The sequence below is a fragment of the Erinaceus europaeus genome, chromosome 2, assembly GCF_950295315.1.
Source record: "Erinaceus europaeus chromosome 2, mEriEur2.1, whole genome shotgun sequence".
Taxonomy (NCBI): Eukaryota; Metazoa; Chordata; class Mammalia; order Eulipotyphla; family Erinaceidae; genus Erinaceus; species Erinaceus europaeus.
The window spans coordinates 10,536,020-10,547,456 of NC_080163.1; the positions used below are offsets into that span (position 1 = coordinate 10,536,020).

General features: G+C 49.1%; 1 protein-coding gene across 1 annotated transcript in view; it reads right to left on the bottom strand.

Moving 5' to 3' along the window:
- SAE1 (SUMO1 activating enzyme subunit 1) overlaps nucleotides 1–9,844 on the bottom strand; it is a 102,978-nt gene extending 93,134 nt beyond the window's left edge. The window contains exon 1 of the mRNA XM_007535653.3: nucleotides 9,676–9,844. Within this exon, the coding sequence (XP_007535715.1) occupies nucleotides 9,676–9,773 (98 nt within the window). The 5' untranslated portion in view covers nucleotides 9,774–9,844. The remainder of the gene's footprint in view (nucleotides 1–9,675) is intronic.
- Between the last annotated feature and the right edge of the window lie 1,593 nt (nucleotides 9,845–11,437).

The window sequence follows — 11,437 nt, forward strand, 5'->3', positions numbered from 1 at the left end:
GGTATGCCACCACCCAGCCCGTGGATTAGGAAGAGGATTTCTAGCAGGCAAGCAAGGTAAACAGCAGACAGCAGAGATGCTAGAAGGAGCAGGTCTCCTATGACAGATCTGTAGTATTAGAACAGTAGTGGAAGAGAAAAAGGGAAAAAAAAAGAAAAAGAAAAAATGTGAAGAGACAAAAGTTTGAAGCCAAGCAGACAGAACTGGGCAAAAGACAGAATATGGTCATGAGAAACAAAATGAATCAAGAACTCTGGGATTTCAGCTGGGGAGACAGCATAACAGTTCGGCAAAAGACTTTCATGCCTGGGGAGTCGGGCTGTAGCGTAGCGGGTTAAGCCCACGTGGCGCAAAATACAAGGACCAGCCTAAGGATCCCGGTTCGAGCCCCCGACTCCCCACCTGTAGGGGAGTCGCTTCACAGGCTTCGGTGAAGCAGAACTGCAGGTGTCTATCTTTCTCTCCCCCTCTCTCCATTTCTCTCTGTCCTATCTAACAATGGCATCAATAACAACAACAACAATAACTACAACAACAATAAATAAGGGCAACAAAAGGGAAAGGGAAGATAAATAAATAAATATAAAAAATTGAAGAAGAAAAAAAAAAAAAAGGCTTTCATGCCTGAGGCCCTGAGGGCCCAGGTTCAATCCTCAGCACCACCATCAGACGGAGCTGAGCAGGCTCTGGTCAAAAAAAAAGACAACAAAAAAATTCTGGAATTTCTGCTCAGTGTAAATGGTTAACTGGTGGGAACAAAATTAGCATATGGCAGATTTTACCATCTTCTTCCAAAAACAGCCTTTACTTTTAAAACAGTCAAATATTCTTTTTTTTTTTTTTAACCTCGAGGGTTAGTGCTGGGGCTCGGTGCCTGCACTACGAATCCACTGCTCCTGAAGGCTATTTTTTCCCGCCTTGTTGCCATCATTATTGTTATCATTGCTGTTGTTGTTGTTGTTGGATAGGACAGAGAGAAATGGAGAGAGGAAGGGAGACTGAGAGGGGGGAGAGAAAGATAGACACCTGCAGACCTGCTTCACCAACTGTGAAGCGACCCTCCTGCAGGTGGGAAGCCGGGGGCTTCAACCGGGATCCTCCTGCCAGTCCTTGCACTTTGCACCATGTGCGCTTAACCCGCTGCAATACCGCCCGACCCCCTCAAATATTCTTACAAATCTACAAAGCTATCCAATCCAACTGCCAACTCAATGTCTTTAATGAATGGTTTGTTACACTCCGAAACAGAACTCAACACTGACCCCTGCTGTGTCCTGCTTAGGAAAACAATCTCCCACAGTCTTACTCATCTTTCTTGAGTCTCTTGAAGCTTTCCCCCCATAGTTGGGGACCAGGGGCTTGGACCCAGGTCCTTGCGTACTGTCTTGTATGAGCTGAACCAGGTGTGCCACCACCTCTTCTTCCCTCTCTATCTTCCCTTCCTCTCTCAATTATTCTCTGTCCTAACCAATAAAATGTGGGGGAAAATGGCCACCAGGAACTGTAGATTTGTAAGTGGTAGTGTTGGCACTGAACCCTAGCAATAACCCTGGAAGCAATAAATAGAGAAAAGAAAAAAGGGGAGAGTAGATAGCATAATGGTTATGCAAAGAGACTCTCATGCTTGAGGTACCCAAGTCCCAAGTTCAAGCCCCCCCCACCACCATAAACCAAAGCTGATCAGTGCTCTGGTAAAAGATAAGAAAGGAAAAAATTGGGAGTCAGGCGGTGGCGCAGTGGGTTAAGCGCACGTGGCGCAAAGCGCAGGGACCCGCAAGGATCCCGGTTCGAGCCCCTGGCTCCCCACCTGCAGGGAAGTAGCTTTACAGGCGGTGAAGCAGGTCTGCAGGTGTCTATCTTTCTCTCCCCTCTCTCTCTGTCTTCCCCTCCTCTTTCCATTTCTCTCTGTCCTATCCAACAACAAAGCAACGTCAACAATGGCAATAATAACCGCAACGAGGCTGCAACAACTAGGGCAACAAAAATGGGAAAAAATGGCCTCCAGGAGCAGTGGATTCATGGTGCAGGCACCGAGCCCAGCAATAACCCTGGAGGAAAAAAAAAAAAAAAAAAGAAAGGAAAAAATTCAGAAAGAGACCAGAGTCTCAATTCTAGGTGATGGGTATTGAACCTGGGACCTCAGAGCCTCAGGCATGGAAGTCTTTTGCAGAACTGTTATGCTGTCTCCCCAGCCCCAGACTTGTAACTTTCGTCTTTATTTTAAATGTAATTTTTGAATTATCTTTATATATTGGATAGACACAGCCAAAAATTGAGAGGGAAGGTGGTGATAGAGGAGAGACAGAAAGACGCATGCAGCTCTGCTTCACCACTCACGAAGCTTTCCCTCTGCAGGTGGGGACTCCAATCCAGGTCTTTGTGCACTGTAACATGTGACCTCAACCAGGTGCGCCACCACCTGGCCCGCAGACGCTTACTTTCTAGGTGCTGTATCTCAGCCCATTTCCTCTGGAGAAGCTTCCTTTCCTTTCTTGCTGGGTGATTTGTATTTGTCAATAACTACAACTATCTTATTACATTCTTTTTGTGCATAGAAGCGAATCATCCACTATCTCACGTAGTCCTTGGCAATCTTATAAAGCAGATTCTATTGCTTCCATGTGACAAATGACAAAACTGAAGCATAGAAGTTAAGAAATGTACCCAAGGCTAAGTAGGTAAGCAGCACGGCTCTGCAAATTGAACTCAATTACCAACACTACAACAAACTGGTCCTCTAGTACAAGTACTACAAGCTCAGTCGCTTCTACAGCAATCTAGGTACCTATGGAGCCAACTAAAATTCTGTTAACTAGCAGTAGCACTGGGAAACACGTGTTTAAAAATATGGAAGGGGAGAAGACATAATGACTCTGCAAAGAGACTCTAATGCCTGAGGACCCACGGTACCAGGTCCAATCCCCAGGTGAGCAGTGTTCTGCTGAAAAAAAAAAAAGAAAAACCACAATGCCACAATGGCCAAGAAAATAAGTTTAAGCCTGGTCCCTGTCACACTGAAGGAAGCTTTGCTGCTGTGGTCTTTCCCTCTCTCTGCCTCTATCTCAAAAAGTCAGTCTGAGTGGTGAAGCCCCAGAGATAACATCAGCACACACACACAAAATTAAACAGCAGCCTCTGCTCTGCTCTGTTCCTCTGTTCTCTAAAAAGTGCACTGGGGGCCACATGGTAGCGCAGCGGGTTAAGAACACATGGTGCAAAGCACAAGGACCAGCTCAAGGATTCCAATTCAAGCCCCCGGGTCCCCACCTGCAAGGGGGTCACTTCACAGGCAGTGAAGCAGGTCTGCAGGTGTCTATCTTTCTCTCCATTTCTATCTGTCCTATCCAACAACAATAACAGCAGTAACAATAATAACAGCAACAATAAACAACAAGGGAAGCAAAAGGGAAAAAACAGCTTCCAGGAGCAGTGGGTTCATAGTGTAGTGAAAGACATGTCTCTGATATCTGATTACTGTAAAAAATGGCGACTAATCCCTAGCACTGCAAAAACGGTATCATCTGTTTTCCATCTACACCATGCCTCGGCCTCGCATGAGCTTAATGTGCAGCTTGACGATAGGAGAATCCGGCATGAAGCCCAGCCAGTCTATCTTGGCGTTACTCTCGATCGCACTCTGTCATTTCACGAACATCTCATAAAAACTGCAGCAAAGGTGGGCGCGAGGAATAACATCATTGCAAGACTGGCCAGCTCCTCATGGGGCGCAAGCGCTTCCACACTACGATCATCATCTCTGGCATTATGCTATTCCACTGCAGAATACTGTGCCCCAGTATGGTTCCGTAGGCCCCATGTCCACTTGGTCGACTCCAAATTATATTCCTCCATGAGGATAATTTCTGGAACCATCCGTTCCACCCCGGTTCCATGGCTGCCAGTTCTTAGCAACATCGCCCCGCCAGATATTCGTCGGGATGCGGCATCATCTAAGTTCATTTCCCACGTCTACGCTCGACCGGACCTGCCAATATACGCGGATATCTTCGCCCACCCTGTTCAACGCTTGACGTCTCATCATCCAATCTGGTCTCCTACGCCTACACTAAACTTCTCTGTTACAGACTCTTGGAAACAGAGCTGGCAGTCAGCTGAGGTAAAGAACAAACACCTCATCACAGACCCCTGCAAGCGTCCACCCGGCTTTGACCTAGCACGTTATGACTGGGCCCTCCTCAATCAGTATCGAACAGGCCATGGCCGGTGCGCCGCTATGTTCCACCGCTGGGGAGCCAGAGACGACCCGAACTGCCCCTGCGGCTCCAGACAGACTATGACCCACATAGTCAACGACTGCCACCTCTCCAGATTCAAAGGAGGTCTCGAAACTTTACATCAGGCTCAACCTGACGCTGTTGACTGGCTACAGAAGAAGGGCAAACGCTAGAAGAAGAAGTGTAGTGAAGGCACTGAGCCCCAGAATAACCCTGGAGAGGAAAAAAAAAAAAAAACTGGCAGCCAGGAGTGTGGTTCAGGCACTGACCCCCATCAGTAACCATGGTGGCAAAATAGAACAGAACTATAGAAGTTGGGAAAGATCTTATATGCTAGAGCACAGCACACACTTTACCATGAGAGAAGACCTGGGCCTTAGCCCCAACTACCACATCAGAGTGCCATACACAAGGAAAGCTTCATGAACAGTGGAGCAGAGCTGTGGTATCTCTTACCTGGTGAAGTGTGTGTGTTGGGGGGGGGGGAGGTGGGGCTAGTCTACTGGGAGCAGTAGAATCAAGCAGCTGTGGAGCCCCAGGAAAACCTTAGCAACAAAACAAGACAAACCAACCAACAACAAATCTAGAGAACTGGCCAAATTTGGTACAATTTGAGCATCAGAAAAGGTAGTCTGGTTTTATTATTACTGGACAGAAAGAAATTGAGAGGTGGGAAGAGATAGAGCAGGAGAGAGACACACCTGCAGCCCTGCTTCACCATTCATGAACTTTCCACCTTGCAGGTGGGGACCAGGGGCAGGAACTTGGATCCTTGCACCTGTAATGTGTGCATTTAAACAGGTGCACCACCACCTGCCTCCATCTGTTTTAAGATATTTAATTATTAGAATCCATGAGGTCATGGTAGGATCCAAACACATGCTGCTGTACCTTCTGATCTGATGAAATGTGATCTTCAGTGCATACCTTTTGACATTTCCTTGTCATTTTTGTCTCCTATCCTAAGTGTTGTTGTTTTTTTCCTCCAGGGTTACTGCTGGGTTTCGGTGCCTGCATTATGAATCCATTGCTCCTGGAGGCTATATTTTCCCTTTTGTTTCCCTTGTTGTCACTGTTGTTACTATTGTTTTTACTGCTGTGTTGGATAGGACAAAGAAAAATGGAGAGAGGAGGGGAAGACAGAAAAGGGGAGAGAAAGACACCTGCAGACCTGCTTTACTGCCTGTGAAGTGACCACCCTGTAGGTGGGGAGCTGGGGGCTCACCAGGATCCTTGTGCTGGTCCTTGCCCTTGGCTCCATGTGTGCTTACCCCACTGTGCTACTGCCTGACCCCCCAATTTTTTTTCCAAAGCACTGCTCAGCTCTGGCTGATGGTGGTGTGGGGGATTGAACCCGGAACTCAGAACCTCACGCATGGGAGTCTCTTTGCATAACCCTTATGCTATCTACCCCCGCCACCCCCCAAACTGCTGTTTTATTTTACTTTATTGTTTGATAGAGGCATATATATAGGGGGGAGGGAGGGAGATGGAGGAGATGCCTACAGCACTGCTCTACTGCTCATGAAGCTTCCCCCTCAACAGGTAGGGACTGTTGGTATGCTTCACAAGTCCTCACTTTTTTTTTTTTTTTTTTTTTTTTGCCTCCAGGGTTATCGCGGGGGCTCGGTGCCTGCACTATGGATCCACTGCTCCTGGAGGCCGTTTCCCATTCTGCTGCGCTTGTTGTTGTCATTATTATTGTTGTCATTTTTGTTGTTATTGTATAGGACAGAGAGAAATAGAGGAGGGGAGACTGACACCTGCAGACCTGCTTCACCACCCGTGAAGTGATTCCCCTGCAGGTGGGGAGCCCAGAGCTCGAACTGGGATCCTTATGCCTCGTCCTTGCGCCATGTCTGCTTAACCCTCTGCACTACCACCCAACCCCCCAGGTCCTCACTTGTAATAGGTGAGCTGCCACCCAGGCCTGGTCTCTCTAGATTTTTTTTTTTTTTTTGCCTCCAGAGTTATTGCTGGGGCTCAGTGCCTACACCATGAATCCACTGCTCCTGGAGGCCATCCCCCCCCCCCCCCGCTTTTGTTGTCTTTGTTGTTGTAGCCTTGTTGTTGATGTTCTTCGTTGTTGGATAGGACAGAGAGAAATGGAGAGAGGAGGGGAAGACAGAGAAGGGGAGAGAAAGATAACACCTGCAGAACTGCTTCACCGCCTGTGAAGTAACTCCCCTGCAGGTGGGAAGCCAGGGGCTCAAACTGGGATCCTTTTGCTGGTCCTTGAACTTTGCATCAAGTGTGCTTAACCCGCTGTGCTACCGCCCACCTGACCCCCTCTAGATTTTTTTTAATATTGGTCAACTAATTTTTTTCTTTTTTTTTTTTGCCTCCAGGGTTACTGCTGGGCCTCAGTGCCAACGCTATGAATCCACTGCTCCTTGTGGCCCTTCTTCACTTTTATTGGATAAGACAGAGAGAAACTGAGTGGAGAGATTGAGAGGGAAAGAACAGAGAAACACCTGCAGACCTGCTTTACTGCTTGTGAAGTGACCTCCCCTTCAGGTGGGGAGCCAGGGGCTTAAAAGGGATCCTTGGGCGGGTCCTGTGCTTCATATGTGCGCTTAACCAAGTGTGCCACCACCCAGTCCCCTGGTCAATTAATTTCAAAAGGTCTAAATGATTACTTGCATCAAAGAGCAGCTCCCCTTTTATCCTCTTAGATAACTATGTAAGCTCCCTTGAAAGCATTCCCCCTCCCAGTTTTCTATCAGCTCTGGTCTAACAACCAAGAGTCAGCAACAAAACTGCAACCAGCACAAAGTCTGCAGACTGCATTTCATATAGGAATCAACATATTTCCCCACTACATCTAAAACCCCTTAGATAAGTACAGTAAGCATCTGAAATGCTTTTTATTTTTTATATTTATTTATTTTCCCTTTTGTTGCCTTTGCTTTTCATTGCTGTGGTAGTTATTGTTGTTATTGATGTCATCATTGTTAGGACAGACAGAAATGTAGAGAGGAGGGGAAGACAGAGGGGGAGAGAAAGACAGACACCTGCAGACCTGCTTCACCGCCTGTGAAGTGACTCGCCTGCAGGTGGGGAGCTGGGGGCTTGAACCAGAACCAGGATCCTTAAGCTGGCCCTCATGCTTTGCGCCACATGCGCTTAACCCACTGCTCTACGGCCCGATTCCCCTGAAATGAATTCTAAATGTGAACTCCTGATTCCCTCCCTCACCCCACCAAACCTTCAGCTCTCCCCATGTCAGCAAAATGAAATGTTGTCTTCCCAAGTGCTCAGGTCAAAGATGCTGGGAGGTGAAGCAGGTCTGCAGGTGTCTATCTTTCTCTCCTCTCTGTCTTCCCCTCCTCTCTCCATTTCTCTGTCCTATCCAACAACAACGACATCAATAACAACAATAAAACAAGGGCAACAAAAGGAAATAAATATTTTTTTAAACTTTTTTTTAAATTTATTTAGTTTACTTATTCCCTTTTGTTGCCCTTGTTGTTTTATTGTTGTAGTTATTATTGTTGTTGTCATTGTTGGATAGGACAGAGAGAAATGGAGAGAGGAGGGGAAGACAGAGAGGAGGAGAGAAAGATAGACACCTGCAGACCTGCTTCACCGCCTGTGAAGCGACTCCCCTGCAGGTGGGGAGCTGGGGTTCGAACCGGGATCCTTATGCCCGTCCTTGTGCTTTGCGCCACCTGTGCTTAACCCGCTGCGCTACAGCCCGACTCCCAGGAAATAAATATTTTTTAAAAAAACTTCTGATAGTTTCCCCAGCACACATCAAAATAAAAGCTGGGTCCCCAGATGGAACAGTTCTGCGAAAGACATTCATGCCTGAGAATATGGAGGTCCCAAGATCAATGCCCAGACTTTCAAGCCTTAGAATCCAGAATTCCCAGGATCAATCCCCGGTACCACCATAAGCCAGAGTTAAGCTGAGGAGGAGGAGGGGAAGGGGAGGGAGGGCTCATTTAGGTCCTGTCACTATTTCTCTCATTTGCCAATGAGGCTCCAAGTACCTCTACAGAAAGCCCTCAGTGGCCACCTTTATCTAAATCTCCCTCCTCACCATCCTTGGCTGAGCCATCCCTTGAACCAGCTTACAGCTTACACTTTCCTCCGGAGGATGTGCATGACCTAAGGTCCCCCCCCCAAGCAGATCATAAGCTCCATCTATCAAGGATTCGGACATTCACAGCGCCTGAGGGCAAGAAGCCCTAATCAACCCCCTGGTGCAGAGACCTCTCCTCTGACGGTAACTCCTGAACCCCCCAGGCACCACCAGCCTCGGGGACACACACACACACCTCCCGGATCAATCTGCAGGCTACCGACAGGTACCTGCCTACCACCAACCCCTCCCGCTTCTCCCAAGCTCTTCTGACTCGCGTTTAAAATGACTTGCTCCACACAATAATAAATAAATATCAATAAATTAAAAAACTTAGTCCGCTCGACCAACACCTTAAAAAACTTAAGTTCGGGTTAGCTCGGTTCGCAGGTCGCCCAGGTGCCCAGGATAGCACAGGTTCCCACTGCCAATGAATCAATCAATCAATCAGTGAATCAATCTATCAATGAGTGGAGGGCCCTCCCTCAAGCGTTTCCAATGCACAGCCCCTCCCACTCCAATCAATGAATCAATGAGCGGAGGCCCCCTCCCCCAAGCTTTCCCAGCGCACAGCCCCTCCCACACCGCTCAATCAATCAATGAGCAGAGCCCCTCCCCCAGGCTTTCCCAGCGCACAGCCCCTCCCACGCCACTCAATCAATCAATGAATCAATCAATGAGCAGAGGCCCCCCCCAAGCTTTCCCAACACACAGCCCCTCCCATGCCACTCAATCAATGAATCAATGAGCGGAGGCCCCTCCCCCAAGCTTTCCCAGAGCACAGCCCCTCCCACACCGCTCAATCAATCAATGAATCAATGAGCAGAGCCGCCCCAGCTTTCCCAACGCACAGCCCCTCCCACACCACTCAATCAATCAATCCATGAGCAGAGGCCCCCCCCAAACATTCCCAGCGCACAGCCCCTCCCATGACACTCAATCAATCAATCAATCCCTGAGCGGAGGCCCCTCCCCCAGGCTTCCCCAGCGCGCAGCCCCTCCCACACCGCTCAATCAATCAATCAATCAATCCCTGAGCGGAGGCCCCTCCCCCAGGCTTCCCCAGCGCCCAGCCCCTCCCGCGCCTCAGGTCCCCGCCCCCACCACCTCTTTCGAGGAACCCGCGTCCCCCAGTCTGGATCCCGCCGGTTCCCCAGACTTGCTCGCCCCCCTTTTCCCGGGGCCTCTAGTCCCGCGGAGCGGCCCTCCCGGCACCTCAGGGTGCCCTCTCTCCCGCCCCTCTCCGCAGACACCCCCAAGCCTGGTCGCCCGGCCTCCCAGGTGGGCCGACGCCAGGCCCCGTCCAGACGCCGCACCCCCCCCCGCCAAGCCCTCAACCGCACTGGCCCTGACCGTTTCTGGGCCTCCAGTCCCCACAGACGGATCTGCCGGTCATACTGCGCCGCCTCCTCTTCGCTGATCCCGCCGCCTGCCTCTTCCTTCTCCACCATGGCGCCGGCTCCCGCTACCTCAGCTCCGGTCGCGAGCTAGTCAACCGCCGCCTCCTCCGTCACCACTGCGCCTGCGCCAGAGGGCCGCGCCTGCGCAATGACGCCAGGCTGCCGGCCGGTGCGGCGAACCTGGAACCACGTGGAACTCCCCAGTCTCCTAGGTGGGCGGGGAATCGGCGTCTGTCACGTGACTGCGGCTCCAGCCAATCGGGATCCCAAGATGGCGCGCCTTAGGGTGCCTTGACTATGTCCCTGAGATAATGCTTGAGGCTCTTCATTCAGTCACTATCTGTGGAACACCTGCTGCGATCCGGGAATTAGGGTCAAGTGAAATTGTGGGGGGGCATAAACTAGATAAAGCCCCGCCCTTCTGAAGTTTACATTATGTTATAGAAGGATTAAAGAAGCATCAGTAGTGGTCGGGGAGGTGACTGAGTGGATAAAGCACTGTATTCTCAAACATGTCCCGAGTTCAATCCCCGGCAGCACATGTGCCAGAGAGATGGCTGATTCTTTCTCTCTCTTCACCTATCTTTCTCATAAATAAATAAATAAGTAAATAAATGCTTTTTTTAAAAAAAAAAAGAAGGTGGTCCGGGAGGTGGCGCAGTGATAAAGCTTTGGATTCTCAAGCATGAGTTCCCGAGTTCAATCCCCAGTAGCACATGTGCTAGAGTGATGTCTGGTTCTTTCTCTCTCCTATCTTTCTCATAAATAAATAAAATATTTTTTTAAAAAAAGAAGAAGGAGGAGGAGAGGAGGAAGGGGAAGGGGAAGGGGAAGGGGAAGGGGAAGGGGAAGGAGAAGAAACCAGGCAGTGACATACCAGGTTAAACGCACACATTACAATGCACAAAGACCCAAGTTCAATCCCCTGGTCTTCACCTGCAGGGGAAAAGCTTCAGGGGTGGTGAAGCAATGTAGCAGATGTCTTTCTCTTTCCATCTATCTCCCCGTGTCCTCTCAATTTCTGTCCGTGCTATACAATAAAAACGAAAAATGGCCTCCAGGAGCAGTGAATTCATTGTGCAGGCACCGAGCCCCAGCAATAACCTGGAAGCAAAAAAAAAAAGGGGGGGTTGCTGTGTGTCTGTGAGAGAGAGAAACTTTCAGCCCTGCTTTCACTACGCGATATTCCCCCTGTAAGTGAGGACCAAGGGCTTAAAACCCTGGTCCTCGAACACTAAAATATGTGCATCCAAGTGGGGGCACCACCACCCTACCCCTATAAATATTTTATTGTTAAATGTATTTTGTTTGATAGGACAGAGAGAAATTGATAGGGAAGGGGGAGAGAGTAGAGAGAGCCACCTGTAGACCTGCTTCACTGCACCCTCCTATGGGTGGAGGACCTAGGGTTTGAACCCATGTCCTTGCACACAGTAACCTATACGCTCAACCAGGTGCACCACTTAGTCCTTAAATGTTTTACTGTTGTTTGCTTGTTTTTAATTTTTAATCAAAAATAGGAAGCCGGGTAATGGTGCCCCATATGGAATGCACTTGTTATAATCCATGAGGACAGGGTTTTTGAAGGTCCTGTGCCCACTTGCTGTGAGGGAATCTTTACCTGTGGTGAAGCTGTGCTGTGGGTGCCTCTCTCTTCCTCTCTCCCTCATTAACCCCCCTCCTTCTCTACGAATTTAATTCTGTCTCTATAAAAA